The sequence below is a fragment of the Salvelinus alpinus genome, chromosome 18 (genome assembly GCF_045679555.1).
Source record: "Salvelinus alpinus chromosome 18, SLU_Salpinus.1, whole genome shotgun sequence".
NCBI lineage: Eukaryota > Metazoa > Chordata > Actinopteri > Salmoniformes > Salmonidae > Salvelinus > Salvelinus alpinus.
This window is the reverse complement of record NC_092103.1, coordinates 9,995,806-10,018,772: the sequence shown is the minus strand read 5'-3', so window position 1 is coordinate 10,018,772 and position 22,967 is coordinate 9,995,806. Positions and strand designations below refer to the sequence as shown.

General features: G+C 43.1%; 1 protein-coding gene across 1 annotated transcript; it reads left to right on the top strand.

Annotated features, from left to right (window-relative positions):
* Nucleotides 1-128: 128 nt before the first annotated feature.
* LOC139543730 (guanine nucleotide-binding protein subunit alpha-14-like) lies at nt 129-15,999 on the top strand. The gene is made up of 7 exons (XM_071350091.1): nt 129-606; nt 8,053-8,237; nt 8,378-8,532; nt 9,656-9,784; nt 10,032-10,161; nt 10,315-10,468; nt 15,226-15,999. The coding sequence occupies exons 1-7, from the start codon at nt 486-488 to the stop codon at nt 15,414-15,416; spliced, it is 1,065 nt and encodes a 354-aa protein (XP_071206192.1). The 5' UTR covers nt 129-485; the 3' UTR covers nt 15,417-15,999.
* Nucleotides 16,000-22,967: the final 6,968 nt, after the last annotated feature.

Here is a 22,967-nt window from a genome sequence, read left to right as displayed (position 1 = left end):
GCTAGGCTACTCCTTTTATGATGTCCTTGTTTCATTGTTCAACTGGCAGGCACACACACGCCTATAAACCCAATGTGTTCCAAATAGCAACAGATCAACCCAGCCTGTGTGGCACTGGTGAGAAACATTCCCTACTTGGCACAGAATACTTGTGACAGAGTGGCCAAATTATAAAGAAATACAACATAACTTTTGTGGGCGGGTTTAGTTTACACACTACTCTAGGTTTCGTTTACTAACCCAGACAGTATAAGCCTAATAGAGAATGTAGTTTCGGTAATTTACCTCACTGGCTTTACCTGCACCGTAGGAATGTGACCCGGTCAGACCGCTCAGCTCTTCATACAAGTAGAATGACTTCTGAATTTTGACAGGCCACCTGTTACGAGAGAGAGGACGTTCTCGCTCAGGCAGGTCGGTTGGAATATAAATCATTTATCCATCTACCTCACCTGAAATACGGACAGCTACAACACAGCACCAAGATGGACGAATGCTGTATGCCAGCTGAAGACTCGGAGAGACGAAGGATACACAAGGAGATTGAGAGACAGCTTCGCATGGAAAAGAAGGAATCTCACCGTGAGAAAAAGTTGTTGCTTTTAGGTGAGTCATGGCGTATGCTATCATGGATAATTGGTCATTCAGCGGGACCTACAACTTTTTGCGCTTGGTGTGCCTATTCAACTAGGCTAATTCATGTTGACCGAGTTATGACATCAAATAATTGTTATAGGAATAGCATAGATTGCGTTTCCAACAAATATTTGGATCTTGCTAATGAAAATGTGTCTTTCCTCAAGTGGTATAGCCTACCACCCTCCTCTGTGCGATGCGCGTTAGTGTAAACCTGGCTATAGAGCAGGTATTCCCAAACTGGGGTACGCAATGCCGTCCGGGGGACGCCAAATAAAAATGTGATTCACTTTTTTTTTATCCCCCCAAAAGTATTATTTTTCTTTTTGTCCTTCCCATTTTCAAACAGTCCATTTATATTTTCCAACGGGGCTATACATTCGGGCGAGTTTTTTTTCTCGCCTGAGTAGCCTGCTTCACTGCCAAAAATAAAATTAAACAATCTAGTGTTCAGCAAAATAACAACACAAATACAGGTTGCCAAGTCAAATAATTAACATCCAATCACATCAACTGTTACTCTCTCGCGGGAATTCCACTAACGGTCCATATGTAGCCAAACGTTTCTGCTGCTCTTTCTGATTGTTGATTTTTTTTTTTGAAAACACGTGTTGAAAATTGATAAATGGTTAAAAAAAGTGAGGCCTGCGTCCATAGAGACACATACCAGCTCTACTGGTAGTACTGCTACTACCAGCAGTACTACACTTGCCCCTTTCGACTACACAAGTTGTTCTTTTTCCACGAGCACATCCAATGCTAGCATCAGTAATTCTACATTTGTTGTTAGCCCAGCTAGCACGGACACTGACATTTATGAATCTGATGCAGCCAAAGAGCTACTGCCCCCTTACCCTGGAAAGCACTGAACAACAGACATGGACGTTGGACCATCGAAGAGGCGCAAATATGATTGAAATATATTGATTTGTGGTTCACTTATATTGGGAGTAGTGCCTTTCTTCAGCCACAGTGTGTTATATGTGCATAAGTACTATCTCACAACTCATTGAAACCTTCACTCTTGCGCGGACATTTAGAAACAAAATATGGCAATTTGAAAAATAAGCCACAGGAGTTTTTTGAGCGAGAATTAAGACGACTTTCGAGTAGCAACAGATACCATTCATAAGAAATGGCTAGAAGCGTCTTATATGGTGAGCTACCGAGTGGCTAGGACAGGCAAGCGCCATGCTATTGTGGAGGATTTAATTCTTCCTGCTGCCGCGGATATGGCTGGGACCATGCTGGAGGAAATGGCCAAATAAACAATACAGACAATGACTTCATCAAACAACACTGTTTCATGACACATCAGTGACATGGCAGGAGATGTTTTGAAACAATTACTGCTTCGCATACAAGCCAGTGAATTCTATGCGTTACAGCTGGATGAGTCAACAGACATGGCAGGCCTGGCTCAGCTCCTGGTGTATGTCCGTTACGTTTATGGGGGGTTAATTAAGGAAGACATCCTCTTCTGCGAACCAGGACAATAGGAGAGGATATTTTAAAAGTACTGGACAGCTTTGTGACATCAAATGGACTTTGGTGGTCAAGATGTGTTGTTATCTGTACTGATGACGCAAAAGCCATGACAGGAAGACATATTGGAGTGGTAACGTGCGTGCAAGCAGTTGCTCCCGACACCACTTGGGTACACTGCAGCATCCACCGAGAGGCTCTTGCTGCCAAGGGAATGCCTGACAGCTTGAAAGACGTTTTGGACACTACAGTGAAAATGGTTAACTTTGTTAAAGCAAGGCCACTGAACTCTCGTATATTTTCTGCACTATGCAATGATATGGGCAGCGACCATTAGAGGTCGACCGATTAATCGGAATGGCCGATTAATCGGGGCTGATTTCAAGTTTTCATAACAATCAGAAATCGGTATTTTTGGGCGCCGATTTGCTGATTTAAAAAAAAAATATATATATATATATATATATTTTTTTTTTACACCTTTATTTAATCTTTATTTAACTAGGCAAGTCAGTTAAGAACACATTCTTATTTTCAATGACGGCCTAAACGAGGCAGAACGACAGATTTTTAACCTTGTCATCTCGGGGGATCCAATCTTGCATTGATTACATTGCACTCCACGAGGAGCCTGCCTGTTAGCGAATGCAGTAAGCTAAGGTAAGTTGCTAGCTAGCATTAAACTTATCTTATAAAAAACAATCAATCAATGACTGTCATTGCTCCAATGTGTACTTAACCATAAACATCAATGCCTTTCTTAAAATCAATACACAAGTATATATTTTTAAAATGTAACAGGAATATTTAGAGTCATGGATGTCACCCGTTAGATAAAATACGGAACGGAATAAACGTTTTGTTTTCGAGGTGATAGTTTCCTGATTAGTCAAAGGTATATGGTTTAGAGAGAAATAGTCGACGTGTTATAATTCCTGTAATAACTTGCGGCTGAATTTGAAAGGGGTTCCTTCGTTATTTTACCGTTCATGTCTTCCATAGAGAATGTCTTGATCTACTTCAAATAAGGTCTGTGTTTCGTGCAGGCTTAAACCGCCTCGACGTTTTGATACCCGTGTAAATCTCACTAGGATAAGGTAACGTTTGTCAACATATTTTCATAAATCCACTCTACAATTTATTTTATCTTCGCTTATATTTAGCCAATATCGATCAGAGTTACCTTGTCCTATGGATATCTACACAGTTATAAAATTGGCACGGTGATGTAAGCCTACATGAAACACAGACCTTATTTTAAGTGAATCTAAAAATATCCTATGGAATAAATGAAGGACCCGCTTTTCAGATTTTGCTAGGTGTCATGGGAATTATGACTCGCACTTTGGTTGTCAATTCTTACCATGACCATTATTAAAATAGGATTTCCTGCATATAGAAATTAAAGTTTTTGTTTTCAACATTCATCACAGGTAACTTAAACTCTATTTTTATTCAAACAGTTGAGAGTATTTGTCTCCTAAGCAGACTCGTCAGTATCATTGTCACTTCAGAACTGTGTGCTTGTGTGTATTTATGTATTATATTAAGTTAAAATAAAAGTGTTCATTGTTCATTCAGTATTGTTGCAATTGTCATTATTACAAAAATGTGTGTGTATGATATATATATATATACAGTATACAGTGGGGAGAACAAGTATTTGATACACTGCCGATTTTGCAGGTTTTCCTACTTACAAAGCATGTAAAAGTCTGTCATTTTTATCATAGGTACACTTCAACTGTGAGAGACGGAATCTAATACAAAAATCCAGAAAATCACATTGTATGATTTTTAAGTAATTAATTAGCATTTTATTGCATGACACAAGTATTTGATCACCTACCAACCAGTAAGAATTCCGGCTCTCACAGACCGGTTAGTTTTTCTTTAAGAAGCGCTCCTGTTCTCCACTCATTACCTGTGTTAACTGCACCTGTTTGAACTCGTTACCTGTATAAAAGACACCTGTCCACACACTCAATCAAACAGACTCCAACCTCTCCACAATGGCCAAGACCAGAGAGCTGTGTAAGGACATCAGGGATAAAATTGTAGACCTGCACAAGGCTGGGATGGGCTACAGGACAATAGGCAAGCAGCTTGGTGAGAAGGCAACAACTGTTGGCGCAATTATTAGAAAATGGAAGAAGTTCAAGATGACGGTCAATCACCCTTGGTCTGGGGCTCCATGCAAGATCTCACCTCGTGGGGCATCAATGATCATGAGGAAGGTGAGGGATCAGCCCAGAACTACACGGCAGGACCTGGTCAATGAGCTGAAGAGAGCTGGGACCACAGTCTCAAAGAAAACCATTAGTAACACACTACGCCGTCATGGATTAAAATCCTGCAGCGCACGCAAGGTCCCCCTGCTCAAGCCAGCGCATGTCCAGGCCCGTCTGAAGTTTGCCAATGACCATCTGGATGATCCAGAGGAGGAATGGGAGAAGGTCATGTGGTCTGATGAGACAAAAATAGAGCTTTTTGGTCTAAACTCCACTCGCCGTGTTTGGAAGAAGAAGAAGGATGAGTACAACCCCAAGAACACCATCCCAACCGTGAAGCATGGAGGTGGAAGCATCATTCTTTGGGGATGCTTTTCTGCAAAGGGGACTGGACGACTGCACCGTTTAGAGGGGAGGATGGGAGGGGCCATGTATCGCGAGATCTTGGCCAACAACCTCCTTCCCTCAGTAAGAGCATTGAAGATGGGTCGTGGCTGGGTCTTCCAGCATGACAACGACCCGAAACACACAGCCAGGGCAACTAAGGAGTAGCTCCGTAAGAAGCATCTCAAGGTCCTGGAGTGGCCTAGCCAGTCTCCAGACCTGAACCCAATAGAACATCTTTGTAGGGAGCTGAAAGTCCGTATTGCCCAGCGACAGCCCCGAAACCTGAAGGATCTGGAGAAGGTCTGTATGGAGGAGTGGGCCAAAATCCCTGCTGCAGTGTGTGCAAATCTGGTCAAGAACTACAGGAAACGTATGATCTCTGAAATTGCAAACAAAGGTTTCTGTACCAAATATTAAGTTCGCTTTTCTGATGTATCAATTACTTATGTCATGCAATAAAATGCAAATTAATTACTTAAAAATCATACAATGTGAAGTGTAGTGTACAGTTGAAGTGTACCTATGATAAAAAATTACAGACCTCTACAAGCTTTGTAAGTAGGAAAACCTGATTTAAGACTGAGGCTCTCTCCAATACAACCCAACATTGCAGAGTTATGTGCATCCTTTCAAGCACACACTTCTCATTAACCTGTGATGAGTTATTCGCTATTTTCGATGAACAAATAAAGTTTTATATGTAAGATAGCTAAATAAAGAGCAAAATTATTGATTATTATTATTTGTGCCCCGGTCCTATAAGAGCTTTTTGTCACTTCGCACGAGCCGGGTTGTGACAAAAACTCACACTCATTCTTATGTTTAATAAATGTATTGTACAGTGTGTGTGTGGCAGGCTTACAATGATGGCAACAAAATTTGATTTTGGGTCCTACATACCACTTAATCAGTCAGTAATAGCTAACTTGAAATCATGGATGAACATAACAATTTCATAGTTTGGTATGGGGAGAAATAATCCACCATATTAATGTTTATATTAATTTAACTAGGAAAGTCAGTTAAGAACAAATTCTTATGTACAATGACAGCCTAGGAACAGTGGGTTAACTGCCTTGTTCAGGGGCAGAATGACAGATTTTTACCTTGTCAGCTCAGTGATTTGATCTAGCAACCTTTCGGTTACTGGCCCAACGCTCTAACCACTAGGCTACCTGCCGCCCTAACCTGGGTAACACTGAGCCAATTGTGCGCCGCCCTATGGGACTCCCGATCACAGCTTGTGATACAGCCCGGGATCAAACCAGGGTCTGTAGTGATGCCTCTAGCACTGAGATGCAATGCATTAGACCGCTGTGCCACTCGGGAGCCCAAAATAATAACCTGGGTGGTTTGAGCCCTGAATGCTGATTGGCTGACAACTGTTGTATATCAGACCATATACCAACGATATGACAAATTTTTTTTTTTACTGCTCTAATTACGTTGGTAACCAGTTTATAATAGCAATAAGGCACCTCAGGGTTTTTTGGTATATGGCCAATATACCACGGCTAAGGGCTGTATCCAGGCACTCCGTGTTGCGTAGTGCATAAGAACAGCCCTTAGCCGTGGTATATTGGCCACCTTATTGCTTAAATATAGGCCTACTGTAAGGTAGCCTGCTCTATATTTGAAAGAAACAATGTAGCCTCTAAATTACCTTATTTAGAAATGATACATTTCATTCTTTAGAAATGAGTTTAATATCTAGTCAATGTATCACCTCTATGTTATAGCTACTGCTACCCTGACAGGACACGTTTTATGTCTCTCTGTTTCCATCATAGTTGTTTTCTGTAGAACCCCTAGACAGCTAAATAGGTATGAGTCACTCTAAACCCCATTCTCCACATATTTGATAAAAACCTGTTGAACCAGTGAGTAATTGAGCTGACACTCAGTACAAGGCTGCACCGTTTGCCTTGGTGATTTTCAGCCCGGAAAAAGATCAGGAATACCGTAAGTATTATTGGCAGAGTAATTACAGTCAGGCAGAATAACAGTAGGCTACATTTTATATATTACTGTGTATCTCAGAATGATGTAATTTTAATGTACTGTGCAAAGTGTGTGTGAATGTGTAGTCTACTGATGGTGAGTGGTCCGTATCATTCTGTCACGTTCTGACCATAGTTCTTTTGTGTTTTCTTTGTTTTAGTGTTGGTCAGGACGTGAGCTGAGTGGGCATTCTATGTTGTGTGTCTAGTTTTCCCGTTTCTGTGTTTGGCCTGATATGGTTCTCAATCAGAGGCAGGTGTTAGTCATTGTCTCTGATTGGGAACCATATTTAGGTAGCCTGTTTTCTGTTGGGGTTTGTGGGTGGTTATTTTCAGTCTTTGTGTGTCTGCACCAGACAGAACTGTTTCGTTTCGTGTTATTCTCGTTTATCTTTATTTTGTTTGTTTGTTTGTTTACGTATTCTATTAAAATGGATACTTTTCACGCTGCGCCTTGGTCCTCCTCTCTTCCTCCATACGACGAACGTTACACATTCATAGAACAAGCTACTTGGCTTGTACCTATGACCAAGAAGCACCTATTAAAAGTCTCTATCCTATCATTACACGTATCTGCATTAACTGAGTCACCTGCATCTGGCTTCTTTCCAAACTGGGAAAGAACATCTAGCACATTTTGACTCCCTGATCAGCAGATATGGATATGTGAGGTATGTTGACGAGTGGCAGTAGTTGGTCCTGGTTTGCAGTTGAATGCAACAGTCATGAGGCTAGTAGGCCAACAAGACAATGATTATACTGTCAGAATTTCTCACAGTTAAACAATGACTAACCACACCCTCTGGACTCCACTGCGGACACTGCGTCTCAATGCAAGAGGCGTCAATGCAGTATCTGGTTTGAATCCAGGCTGCATCACATCCCGGCTGTGATTGGGAGTGCCACAGTGTGGCGCACAACTGGCCCGGTGTCGTCCGTGTTTGGCCGGGCTAGGCTGTCATTGTAAATAAGAATTTGTAATGAACTGACTTGCCTAGTTAAATAAAGGTTCAATTTAAAAATGTAAAAAATTATTGTAATAGCTATATGAAGGCCTACTGCACTACTGCAAAAGTCAATTTACTACTTAATATAAAACAATTGATTGTTCTTAGGACGTGTTAAGCATTACAGGACATTGAAGAAAGGTCCTGCTCAAAAGGTCATGTTAATGGCCAACAAGGCAAAGCATGCAATACATGTGGATGAAGTGGTGTTTTAAGTAACATACACCCACATGTTGCACACACATTCTCACATATTGTACGCACACAAACACACACATACACAGACTAATGTCTCTCCTTTTCCAGGGACTGGTGAGAGTGGAAAGAGCACCTTCATCAAACAGATGAGGATCATCCATGGGACGGGCTACTCGGACGCAGACAAGCGAGGCTTCACCAGGCTGGTTTACCAGAACATCGTCAATGCTGTTCAGAACATGATCCAAGCCATGAAGACCCTACAGATTGATTTTAAAGATCACCAGAACATTGTAAGCAGCTTGTCAACAGATTCAATGGCAGCTTCTGTTATAAATTGGCTTGTTGGTTCACAATATCCATTTCCTGGAACACTTACTCTGTGAATGGGTTTTTATTGCCATGTCTAAAGCTGTCTGTGTGTGTGTTCTAGAGCCATGCAGACAGACTGAGCATGGTGAAGGCAGATCTAGTGACCATACTGGAGCCATGGCAGGTGGATGCCATCAGGAGACTGTGGAGCGACCAGGGAATTCAGAAGTGCTACGAGCGCAAGCGAGAGTACCAGCTCTCTGACTCTACCAAATAGTGAGATTTGTCTATAGTCTTGACCGACTTACTAAGACTAAGCTAAGGTAGACATAAATGTACACCTAACAAGTCCCAGATTTGTCATGTTTATCGATTTTCTTAGACCAAGCATATATATATAGATAGATAGATACACTACTGTTCAAAAGTTTGGGGTCACTTAGAAATGTCCTTGTTTTCCTGGCCAATAAAAATAAAATATTAAGATGGTCAAAAGAACACAGACACTGGACAGAGGAAGATTGGAAAAAAGTGTTATGGACAGACTAATCTAAGTTTGAGGTGTTGGATCACAAAGAAGAACATTTGTGAGACGCAGAAAAAATGAAAAGATGCTGGAGGAGTGCTTCACACCATCTGTCAAGCATGGTGGAGGCAATGTGATGGTCTGGGGGTGCTTTGCTGGTGGTAAAGTGAGAGATTTGTACAGGGTAAAAGGGATCTTGATGAAGGAAGGCTATCACTCCATTTTGCAACGCCATGCCATACCCTGTGGACAGCGCTTAATTGGACCCAATTTCCTCCTACAAAAGGACAAACTATGCAATAACTATTTAGGGAAGAAGCAGTCAGCTGGTATTCTGTCTATAATGGAGTGGCCGGCACAGTCACCGGATCTCAACCCTATTGAGCTGTTGTGGGAGCAGCTTGACCGTATGGTACGTGATAGTGCCCATCAAGCCATCAAGCCAAGAAGTGCCCATCAAGCCAATCCAACTTGTGGGAGGTGCTTCAGGAAGCATGAGGTGAAATCTCTTGAGATTACCTCATCAAATTGACAACTAGAATGCCAAAGGTTTGCAAGGCTGTAATTGCTGCAAATGGAGGATTCTTTGACGAAAGCAAAGTTTGAAGGACACAATTATTATTTCAATTAAAAATCATTATTTATAACATTGTCAACATCTTGACTATATTTCCTATTAATTTTGCAACTCGTTTCATGTATGTTTTCATGGAAAACAAGGACATTTCTAAGTGACCCCAAACTTTTGAACGGTAGTGTATATATATATATAAAGATATTAATACGCACTCCACAATAAGTCAGGTATCTAGCTAGGGTGTTTAGCAAAGTATGTGCCATTGCCAATTCATTTTATTGTTATTTTCATGTCAGTTACCTGAGTGATCTGGACAGAATCACTGCCCCCTCATACCTCCCCACCCTGCAGGACATCCTGAGGGTCAGGGTCCCCACCACAGGCATCATAGAGTACCCCTTTGACCTCAAGACTGTCATATTCAGGTAAATGTCCATTGGAGTAATGGTGTCAGAGCCTTGTAAATTTGGATCTGTGAAAGCTATGTCCTGTAGTTGAACCCTAGCTTCTACTTATTTAGTCATGTTAGATCAGTGATTACTTCAAGGAAGGGTGGAGGAAATGAGGAATGCAAGTATTCCCATGTCAGCATTTCAAATGACACCCTAAAATTAGTGCCTTATAGGGGGAATAGAGTGTAATTTGACATTTTCCCCATGTTGTCTTGATCAGGCTGGTGGATGTGGGGGGTCAAAGGTCAGAGAGGAGGAAGTGGATCCACTGTTTTGAGAGGGTCACCTCCATCATCTTCCTGGTGGCTCTCAGTGAATACGACCAGGTCCTCTATGAGAGTGCCAACGTGGTGAGGATAAACACTTTGACTTGAAGGGCCTCTTAAGTCTTACTATTCTACCACTAACAAACAGAGAAGTATTTGTATCTTCATACAACATTAGGAGAGTGTCAAAGTTTTGCCCTTTATATGTGATGGAGTGTGGATTTCCTTTCCTTCCAGAATCGACTAGAGGAGAGCAAAGCCCTGTTTACAACCATCATCACATACCCCTGGTTCCAGGAATCCTCCATCATCCTTTTCCTAAACAAAACTGATCTTCTAGAGGAAAAGATCTACCACTCCAACCTGGCAGACTACTTCCCAGCGTTCAAAGGTTAGTACACTAGACTAGTTAGTACACTGGTTAGTTATACATTTATGTGTGTATAAGCTATAGGCTACTCCAACCTTACAGACGACTTCCCTAAGTACTATTGTTAGTCATGCCTTGATATGTGTATAAATATCATCTATCTGTTGCATTCAGAGTTGCGTTTAATTCCATCTAAATTCCAGTGAATTGGAGTTCATTCCTATAAAAAAAATCCATATTCAATTCAAGCAACAGGAACTGGAACTTGACCTCAAATCTAACTGGATTATAGGCTACATAAAATTATTCCTAAAGCTCTAGTTTAACAAACCGAAAATGCTGACCACACCGCTCTCGCGCGTGTTGATTTTGTCCACCCACACCAGACGCCATCAGGACACGCAGGTTGAAATAGCAAAACAAACTCTGAACCAACTATATTAATTTGGGGACAGGTCGAAAAGCATAAGCATTGTTTATAGTAATCTCTCCTCTTTTAGGCTTCTTCTTATTCTTTGTACTTTATATGTATCGGATCAATATCATGCAAAATGTATTGTGAACACACAGCATGCATTTTGTATTTGTGTATCATGATCTGTACAATTAAGCACCAATCCACAAATGTAAATCACTTTCCATAAATGTAAATCACTTTCCACAAATGTAAATCACTATGCACAAACAAACACCTTTTGATTTGTATTTGTAAATCGATATATTGCATTCGATTTTTTTTATAACAGCAGATATGCAGGCCATTTCCAAGGGCCTTAAGTAAAATGACTGCCATAAAGATTTGCACATAGGAGAGAGATGCGCAAACATGACAGATATTGCAAACCTGCAACTCCATATTTGGAAGCGCTTAGGTCACCTGACTTTTGGCAGGGATTTGATGACAAGAAAAATACAAAAAGTTCTCACTCGTAGAAAGCGATTTGTAGTCCATGGCTAAATATTTGGTTGCTTCAAGTTGTGTTTTTATGGTGTTTTATACCTTGGAATGAACTCCAGTTCCAATGTTAGTTCATTATAGTTTCTTAAATAGAAACAAAGTATCAAAATGTAGACCTATTCCATCTTAAGTTAACTTGAACCTGTTTGCAGTCCACAAATGTTCTAAGTAATTGTATGGCTTCAATAGGGAAATATATACATAGCATTCACACTGATATAGGGGCATGGCCTAGCCTACTGTAAATTGCATTATGGTTGAGCATGGACATGCCAAATGTTGTCAATAAGCAAGATTAAATTAATTATTGAAAAGGCCTTAAAAGAAAGCAAATAATACCAATCAAATTCTAAACAAAACAAAACAACAAATACACTAAAGACACTTACAGGCACCATAATTGCTCCATGTGGACATATACTATTAAAACAATGCAGACTTACTATGGAGGGTTTTACGAACATCCAAACTTCTCACAGTAGCTGGGCAAAGATCAATATAAAGAGAAAGAATGAATGTTCACTCGCCATTATATTGCTCCTAAAATATAATGCTTTATAAACATATTGAACCCATCTTACAGATCTAATTTACACTGTAAGTAGAATTGTATGCATGCCACAGATGTTCTCACCATTAAACCAGGATGGTCAATCATTCTAAAAAGTTTGGTTTTAATACAATTAAATGAAAAACTAGCAATCAGTTTTTTTTAATAAGGATCGGACCCTTTTTTAAAATTTTTGAGTGAAATGACATACCCAAATATAACTGCCCGCCACCTCAGGACCTGAAGCAAGGATATGCATATTCTTGATACCATTTGAAAGGAAATACTTTGAAGTTTGTGGAAATGTGAAATGAATGTAGGAGAATATAACACATTAGATATGGTAAAAGATAATACAAAGAAAAAACATGCGTATATATTTTTTCCCCCCCATCATCTTTGAAATGCAAGAGAAAGGCCACAATGTATTATTCCAGTTTATGCGCAATTTAGAGTTTGGCCACTAGATGGCATCAGTGTATGTGCAAAGCTTTAGACTGATCCAATGAACCATTGTATTACTGTTCAAAATGTTGTATTAAGTCTGCCCAAATGTGCCTAATTGGTTTATTGATACATTTTCAAGTACATAACTGTGCACTCTCCTCAAACAATAGCATGGTATTATTTCACTGTAATAGCTACTGTAAATTGGACAATGCAGTTAGATTAACAAGAATTTAAGCTTTCTGCCCATATCAGATATGTCTATGTCCTGGGAAATGTTCTTGTTACTTACAACGTCATGCTAATCACATTAGCGCACGTTAGCTCAACCGTCCCGCGGGGGGAACACCAACCATGTCGAGGTTAAACAACAAAAATACATCGCAAGGATAAAAAAGACACAGCGCATTGCCGTTGAACCAGCCTTCATTATAGTAGGCCTATAGGGTAAAAGTAGCCTTGAACATATGAATTGGATAATAAGCAATAGTAACCAGAAAATTCACTGGTATTCACCGAGGTTCTTATCTCTCATTTCATGATGGGCATGGACACATGTATCCTACATCATGGAGGGAGTTTTACACAAGTCCAAAATAGGAGCTGAGCTGCATTGCTAAAATAATGTAGGCCTGCCTACAATACATAGATAAAACAGAATGTCAGCTCACTGTTTTGCTCCTCTCGAACTTGATATTTTAATAAAGATTTGGTGATTTGCTATTTGGTATTTTATTAGGTTCCCCATTAGCTGTTGCAACAGCTACTCTTCCTGGGGTTCACACAAAACATGAAACACAATACAGAATGACATAATACAGAACATAAATAGACAAGTACAAGGACAGAACTACATAAATTAGAAAAGGCACATGTAGCCTAATATCAATGCATACACACAAACTATCTCGGTCAAATAGGCGTTGTGCCGCGAGGTGTTGCTTTATCTGTTTTTTGAAACCAGGTTTTCTGTTGATTTGAGCAATATGAGATGGAAGAAGGTTCCATGCAATAAGGGCTCTATATAATACTGTACGCTTTCTTGAATTTGTTCTGGATTTGGGGACTGTGAAAAGACCCCTGGTGGCATGTCTGGTGGGATAAGTGTGTGTGTTAGAGCTGTGTGTAAGCTGACTATGCAAACAATTTTGGATTTTCAACACATGAAAGTTTCCTATAAAAATAAAAGGTGATGCAGTCAGTCTCTCCTCAACTCTTAGCCAAGAGAGACTGGCACGCATAGTATTTATATCAGCCCTCTGATTACAATTAAGAGCAAAACATGCCGCTCTGTTCTGGGGCAGCTGCAGCTTAACTAGGTCTTTCCTTGCAGCACTGGACCACACGACTGGACAATAATCAAGATTAGACAAAACTAGAGCCTGCAGAACTTGCTTTTTGGAATGTGGTGTCAAAAAAGCAGAGCATCTCTTTATTACGGCTAGACCTCTCCCCATCTTTACAACCATTGAATCTATATGTTTTGACCATGACAGTTTACAATCTAAGGTAACGCCAAGTAATTTTGTCTCCTCAACTTGTTCAACAGCCACACCATTCATTACCAGATTCAGCTGAGGTCTAGCACTTAAGGAATGATTTGTACCAAATACAATGCTCTTAGTTTTTGAGATGTTCAAGACCAGTTTATTACTGGCAACCTATTCCAAAACAGACTGCAACTCTTTGTTAAGGGTTTCAGTGACTTCATTAGCTGTGGTTGCTGATGCGTATATGGTTGAATCATCACCATACATGGCCACGCATGCTTTGTTTAATGCCAGTGGCCGGTCATTGGTAAAAAATAGAAAAGAGTAGAGGGCCTAGAGAGCTGCCCTGTGGTACACCACACTTTACATGTTTGACATTAGAGAAGCTTCCATTAAAGAAAACCCTTTGAGTTCTATTAGATAGATAGCTCTGAATAATACATTATATGGCAGAGGTTGCAAAGCCACAGCGATAAGTTATTTCAACTACAGGTTATGGTCAATAATATCAAAGGCTGCACTGAAATCTAACAGTACAGCTCCCACAATCTTCTTATTATCGATTTCTTTCAACCAATCATCGGTCATTTGTGTCAGTGCAGTACATGTTGAGTGCCCTTCTCTATAAGCATGCTGAAAGTCTGTTGTTAATTTGTTTACAGAGAAATAGCATTGTATTTGGTCAAACACAATTTTTTCCAACAGTTTGCTAAGAGATGTATTTCCAAGCGGTCTAAAGAGCCAAACAGTTTATCAACAGTCTTGACTACTTGGGGATTGCATTGGGCAGGACAAAAAAACAACCTTCATTGAGAGGAGGGGAGGCTATGTTTGGTTTTTATAAAACAAAACAGGGAAAAAATATATGTTTTTTATGTTTCTAAATACGAACTATACAGGCACCAAAAGCACGTTACTGTTTTTCCATGCGCATTTGGGCAGTGTGCATCACGGCTGGGTAGACTCGGTTTCTGGTTTCAAAATGAATGCCGTAACCAACCGCGTTACAGCTAAAACCAACTTTTGGTTGGTCTTAAATATCCCTACCTGCGCTGCCTTAAATTAGCACTTCGGATCATGTTTTTAAGGACACATCTGAAATATTTCCACCCTTCCCATCTGAGTGCAAGCGAGCTGATATAAGACAGGTCAATTATCAATCGTTGCGCAACAGTTTGAAAATAGCAGAGCACCGGCTTTAACCAAGCCAGCCAGCCAGCAACAGGTTGAAATTGCCAATGAACTTGCGTTTGACACGTCTTAAAGCCAGCCGAAAATAGAGCCCCTAGTGTATTTTACTTACGTTATTTATTCATACATTCCTTCTTTAAAGGTCCCCGGAAAGATGCAGAGTCTGCTAAGAAGTTCATCCTGAATATGTACAAAGAGCAGCACATGGGGCATCACAAATCCCTGTACAACCACTTCACCTGTGCAACGGACACAGAAAACATCAGAGTTGTCTTCAAAGCAGTCAAAGACACCATCTTTAGAGAAAACATGACTAAGTACAACCTGGGTTAGGGGTTTAGTGTGATTTCAGATCTGTATATGGTGCAATAGAGTTAATTGACTTCCGGTTTACAGTTTTGGTACAGACATTTAAGTAACTGTGGTCTTGAATTATACGCTTTCTTACTATAACAAAGCCAGGGATCACAGTCATAGCACCAACAGAAGCACATCAGAACTGTTTTAATATAATAATTTTAAAAAGTTAGAATCGTAACAACTCCTGAACATCTTCCATATTACAAGATGGAGGGTATCAGTAGACTATCCCATCTGTATGACATAACTACTGATGAGAGAAATACCCTGAGGAATGTTGTGGACCCTGCATCTCTGCCTGGGGTTCCTGCCATGAAGAGGAACTAAAGGGAAAATATGCCTACAGAGAGTGCAAGCTCCTTAGTTTACATTTGTGTTGTAATGTCATGTGTGTGTTTCATATATATGTTTCATGATTTACACTTTCCTTATTTGTAGGTCTTTTTAAAACTTTAAATTAATGATTAACTCTAGTCATTCAAAGGATTCTGGAACGGTCACTAGTTTGTTGTAGTTTGTTAATGTGTGTGTTAGCAATAAATCATTCATATCTACATTTTGGAGAGTTCTGTCATACTCATTTCAGACAGGACATAGAGATAGAAATAGAGAAATAACGCATGGTTTAATACAGTAATAGTTTATGATTGCCTATGTAATATAATACAGTTGAAGTCGGAAGTTTTCATACACTTAGGTTGGAGTCATTAAAACTCGTTTTTCAACCACTCCACAAATTTCTTGTCAACAAACTATAACTTTGGCAAGTCGGTTAGGACATCTACTTTGTGCATGACACATTTTTGAGACCTCCACAAGTCTTGTTCATCCTTGGGAGCAATTCCCAAACGCCTGAAGGTACCACGTTCATCTGTACAAACAATAGTACGCAAGTATAAACACCATGGGACCACGCAGCCGTCATACCGCTCAGGAAGCAGACTCGTTCTGTCTCCTACAGATGAAGGCCCTTTGGTGCGAAAGGTGCAAATCAATCCCAGAACAACAGCAAAGGACCTTGTGAAGATGCTGGAGGAAACAGGTAAAACGAGTCCTATATCAACATAACCTGAAATGCCGCTCAGCAAGGAAGAAGCCACTGCTCCAAAACCGCCATAAAAAAGGCAGACCACGGTTTGCAACTGGACATGAGGACAAAGATCGTACTTTTTGGAGAAATGTCCTTTGGTCTGATGAAACAAAAATAGAACTGTTTGGCCATGATGACCATTGTTATGTTTGGAGGGAAAATGGGGAGGCTTGCAAGCCGAAGAACACTATCCCAACCGTGAAGCACGAGGGTGGCAGCATAATGTTGTGGGGGTGCTTTGCTGCAGGAGGGACTGGTGCACTTTTCAAAATAGATGGCATCATGAGGGAGGAAAATCTTGTGGATATATTGAAGCAACATCTCCAGACATCAGTCAGAAAGTTCATGCTTGGTCGCAAATGGGTCTTCCAAATGGACAATGAAGCATACTTCCAAAGTTGTGGCAAAATGGCTTAAGGACAACAAAGTCAAGGTATTGAAGTGGCCATTACACCAATTCTGTCAGGAGGAGTGGGCCAAAATTCACCCAACTTATTGCGGGAAGCTTGTGGAAGGCTACCTGAAGCGTTTGACCCAAGTTAAACAATTTAAAGGCAATGCTACCAAATACTAATTATGTGTATGTAAACCTCTGACCCACTGGGAATGTGATGAAATAAATAAAAGCTGAGAAATCATTCTCGCTACTATTATTCTGACATTTCACAATCTTAAAATAAAGTGGTGATCCTAACTGACCTAAGACAGGGAATTTTTACTAGGATTAAATGTCAGGAATTGTGAAAAACGGAGTTTAATGTATTTGGCTAAGGTGTGTGTAAACTTCCGACTTCAACTGTATATAATGGAAGGGTTATAATATTGAATATTGCCAGAGTCACCTCATTATTTGCTTTGTGAATAACCCAGATTGTGTGTTAATTAATTACTGTATACAGTACTCCCAGTTCTTTGTCTGACACTCCCTCTTTTACACACACATGCACACACCCACTTGCGTACACACACACACACACACACACACACACACACACACACACACACACACACACACAGGTGTGGCGGTGGCAGGACGTTGTGGCAATGAACTTCGTGCCAAACAGGTAAAGCTCCTTTCTCACCCTCTTCCCGTTTAACTGGTGAGACTGAGACCAATAACAGAGGTGAGTGACTAAGTTAAAAAACATGCACCCGTCCAAAGAGGATCTCCACAGGGAAAGGTGTTCCAACTATGTAGAAGGAAGGTTTATGGTTTACTAACCAGTGTGAGTGACTATTTCATGCACAGAAAATTAGATAGTGTTACCTAGTGTTGATTTTTCAGTGTTACATTTCCAGTGTTGATTCAGGTGTTAAATTAACGTTGTAAGTGTTGGTGTAAATAACCAGTGTTAAACCAAAACCACGCCCATCATTATCATATGTATGCTATATTGAAGGCATATTGTAACGGCTTTCTTCCTGGGATGAAGGAGAGGACCAAAATGCAGCGCAGTTAGTGTTCAACATGTTTAATTTAACGAACTGTGAACACTTACAACAATACAAAACAACAAACGTGAAAACCGAGACAGTCCTATCTGGTGCAGAACACAAACACAGAGACAGGAAACAACCACCCACAATCCCCAACACAAAACAAGCCAGCTATATATGATTCTCAATCAGGGACAACGATTGACAGCTGCCTCTGATTGAGAACCATATTAGGCTGGACACAGAAACAGACGAACTAGACACACAACGTAGAATTCCCACCCAGCTCACGTCCTGACCAACACTAAACAAGCAAAACACATAAGAACTCTGGTCAGGACGTTACAGTACCCCCCTCCTGAGGTGCGGACTCCGAACGCACCCCTAAAACTCAAGAGGAGGGTCTGGGTGGGCATCTGTACGCGGTGGCGGCTCCGGCGCAGGACGAGGACACCACTCCACCACTGTCTTTGTCCCCCTCCTTAGCGTCCTTTGAGTGGCGACCCTCGCCCACGACCTTGGCCTAAGAATCCTCCCCAAGGCCCCCACATGACTTAGGAGGTAGCTCAGGACAGAGAGGTAGCTCAGGACAGAGAGGTAGCTCAGGACAGAGAGGTAGCTCAGGACAGAGAGGTAGCTCAGGACAGAGAGGTAGCTCAGGACAGAGAGGTAGCTCAGGACAGAGAGGTAGCTCAGGACAGAGAGGTAGCTCAGGACTGAGTGGCAGCTCCGGACTGAGTGGCAGCTCCGGACTGTAGGGCAGCTCCGGACTGTAGGGTAGCTCCGGACTGAGTGGCAGCTCATGACTGTAGGGCAGCTCATGACTGTAGGGCAGCTCATGACTGTAGGGCAGCTCATGACTGGAAGGCAGCTCATGACTGGAGGGCAGCTCATGACTGGAGGGCAGCTCTGGCAGCTCCTGACTGGAGGGCAGCTCATGACTGGAGGGCATCTCTGGCAGCTCCTGACTGGCTGGCAGCTCCTGACTGGCTGGCGGCTCTGGCAGCTCCTGACTGGCTGGCGGCTCTGGCAGCTCCTGACTGACGGACGGCTCTAGCGGCTCCTGACTGACGGACGGCTCTAGCGGCTCCTGACTGACGGACGGCTCTAATGGCTCGGGACAGACGGGCTGCTCTGAAGGCTCGTGGCAGACGGATGGCTCAGATGGCGCTGGGCAGACGGATGGCTCAGATGGCGCTGGGCAGACGAGCAGTGCAGGCAGCTCAGACGGCGCTGGGCAGACGAGCAGTGCAGGCGGCGTTGGGCAGACGGCCGACTCTGACCTGCTGAGGCGCACAGTAGGCCTGGTGCGTGGTGCCGGAACTGGTGGTACCGGACTGGAGACACGCACCTCAAGGCTAGTGCGGGGAGCAGGAACAGGGCACACTGGACTCTCAAAGCGCACTATAGGCCTGGTGCGTGGTACCGGCACTGGTGGTACCGGGCTGAGGGCACGCACCTCAGGGCGAGTGCGGGGAGAAGGAACAGTGCGTACAGGGCTCTGGAGACGCACAGGAGGCTTGATGCGTGGTGCCGGAACTGGAGGCACTGGGCTGGAGACACGCACCACAGGGATAGTGCGTGGAGGAGGAACAGGGCTCTGGAGACGCACTAGAAGCCTGGTGCGTGGTGTAGGCACTGGTGGTACTGGGCTGGGGCGGGAAGGTGGCGCCGGATATACTGGACCGTGAAGGCGCACTGGAGGTCTTGAGAGCAGGGCTGGCACCATCCGCCCTGGCTGGATCTTCACCCTAGCCCGGCAGATGTGGGGAGCTGAGATGTTGCGCACCGGGCTAAGCACACGCACCGGGGACACCGTGCGCTCCACCGCATAACACGGTGCCTGCCAGGTACGACGCCCTCTCTCTCCACTGGAAGCACGGCTGGGAGAGCTGTAGCGCTGAGCTGGCAGAGGACGTGCAGGGCTAGGGAGGCGCACAGGAGGCCTGGTGCGTGAGGCTGGCACAGTCTTAACCAGACGGCTAGCACGCACCTCAGGACGAGTATGGAGAGCTGTTTCCGGTGACATCAACTCCCCGACACGTTCAGTCGGGCGGATGTCGTGCCTCATGCACCAAACCAGCACCTCCCTCATAACTCTCTCCTCCAATTTCCCCATTAACTCCTTCACTGTCTCTGCGTCGCTCACCTCCGATTCCGCCCTGACCGGCTCCTTACGGTAAGCAGGGGGAGTTGGCTCAGGTCTGACTCCAGACTCTGCCACACTCCCCGTGTGCCCCCCCCCCAAGAAATTTTTGGGGCTGTCTCTCGGGCCTCCAGCCGCTCTGCCGTGCTAGCGCCTCATAATAGCGCCTCTCCGACTTCGCTGCCTCCAGCTCTTCTTTGGGGCGGCGATATTCCCCTGGCTCTGCCCAGGTTCCTTTGCCGTTTAGGATTTCCTCCCATGTCCAGGATTCCTGTGTAGTGGGCCGCTGCTGCTCGTACTCACACTGCTTGGTCCGAGTTTGGTGGGAGGTTCTGTAACGGCTTTCTTCCTGGGATGAAGGAGAGGACCAAAATGCAGCGCAGTTAGTGTTCAACATGTTTAATTTAACGAACTGTGAACACTTACAACAATACAAAACAACAAACGTGAAAACCGAGACAGTCCTATCTGGTGCAGAACACAAACACAGAGACAGGAAACAACCACCCACAATCCCCAACACAAAACAAGCCACCTATATATGATTTTCAATCAGGGACAACGATTGACAGCTGCCTCTGATTGAGAACCATATTAGGCTGGACACAGAAACAGACGAACTAGACACACAACATAGAATTCCCACCCAGCTCACGTCCTGACCAACACTAAACAAGCAAAACACATAAGAACTCTGGTCAGGACGTTACACATATTTTTTTTTATTGCTGATTTCAACAACTACGTTTTTGCATGTACATTGATTGATTATGCCTCTGAAATAAACTCAGCAACAAAAAAAAACGTCCCTTCTTCAGGACCCAGTCTTTCAAAGGTATTTCGTAAAAATCCAAATAACTTCACAGATCTTCATTGTAAAGGGTTTAAACACTGTTTCCCATGCTTGTTCAATGAACAATAAACAATTCATTAACATGCACCTGTGGAACGGTTGTTAAGACCCTAACAGCTTACAGATGGTTGGCAATTAAGGTCACAGTTATGAAAACTTAGGACACTAAAGAGGCCTTTCTACTGACTGAAAAACACCAAAATAAAGATGCCCATTGTCCCTGCTGATCTGCGTGAACGTGCCTTAGGCATTCTGCAAGGAGGCATGAGGACTGCAGATGTGGCCAGGGCAATAAATTGCAATGTCCGTACTGCGAGATGCCTAAGACATCTAAAGGGAGACAGGACAGACAGCGGTTCGTCCTGTAACAACACCTGCACAGGATCGGTACATCCGAACATCACACCTGCGGGACAGGTACAGGATGGCAACAACACCTGCCCGAGTTACACCAGGAACTCACAATCCCTCCAACCGTGTGGCTCAGTTGGTAGAGCATGGCGCTTGCAACGCCAGGGTTGTGGGTTCATTCCCCACGGGGGGACCAGGATGAATATGTATGAACTTTCCAATTTGTAAGTCGCTCTGGATAAGAGCGTCTGCTAAATGACTTAAATGTAAATGTAAACAGTGCTCAGACTATCCACAATAGGCTGAGAGAGGCTGGATTGAGAGCTTGTAGGCCTGTTGTAAGGAATGTCCTCACCAGACATCACCAGCAACAACGTTGCCTATGGGCACAAACCCACCGTCGCTGGACCAGACAGGACTGGCAAAAAGTGCTCTTCACTGACGAGTCGCGGTTTTGTCTCACCGGGGGTGATGGTCGGATTTGCGTTCATCGTCGAAGGAATGAGCATTACACCGAGGCCTGTACTCTGGAGCGGGATCGATTTAGAAGTGGAGGGTCCGTCATGGTCTGGGGCGGTGTGTCACAGCATCATCGGACTGAGCTTGTCGTCATTGCAGGCAATCTCAACGCTGTGCGTTACATGGAAGACATCCTCCTCCCTCATGTGGTACCCTTCCTGCAGGCTCATCCTGACATGACCCTCCAGCATAACAATACCACCAGCCATACTGCTCGTTCTGTGCGTGATTTCCTGCAAGACAGGAATGTCAGTGTTCTGCCATAGCTAGCGAAGAGCCCGGATCTCAATCCCATTGAGCACGCCTGGGACCTGTTGGATCGGAGGGTGAGGGCTAGGGCCATTCCCCCCAGAAATGTCCGGGAACTTGCAGGTGCCTTGGTAGAAGAGTGGGGCAACATCTCACAGCAAGAACGGGCAAATCTGGTGCAGTCCATGAGGGGGAGATTCAATGCAGTACTTAATGCAGCTGGTGGCCACACCAGATACCGACTGTTACTTTTGATTTTGACCCCCCCCCCCCCCCTTTTTTTTCAGGGACACATTATCCCATATCTGTTAGTCACATGTCTGTGGAACTTTTTCAGTTTATGTCTCAGTTGTTGTATCAGCATCCTGGAATCGCCAGCATCCCGGAGTTGCTTCTTCACTGTTGACGTTGAGACTGGTGTTTTGTGGGTACTATTTAATGAAGCTTCCAGTTGAGGACTTGTGAGGCATCTGTTTCTCAAACTAGACACTCTAATGCACTTGTCCACTTGCTCAGTTGTGCACTGGGGCCTCATACTCCACTTTCTATTCTGGTTAGAGACAGTTTGCGCTGTTCTGTGAAGGGAGTAGTACACAGCGTTGTACGAGATCTTCAGTGTCTTGCAAATTTCTCACATGGAATAGCCTTAATTTCTCAGAACAAGAATAGACTGACGAATTTCAGAAGAAAGTCTTTGTTTCTGGCCATTTTGAGCCTGTAATCGAACCCACAAATGCTGATGCTCCAGATACTCAACTAGTCTAAATAAGGCCAGTTTTATTGCTTCTTTAATCAGGACAACAGTTTTCAGCTGTGCTAACATACAGTGGGGCAAAAAAGTATTTAGTCAGCCACCAATTGTCCAAGTTCTCCCACTTA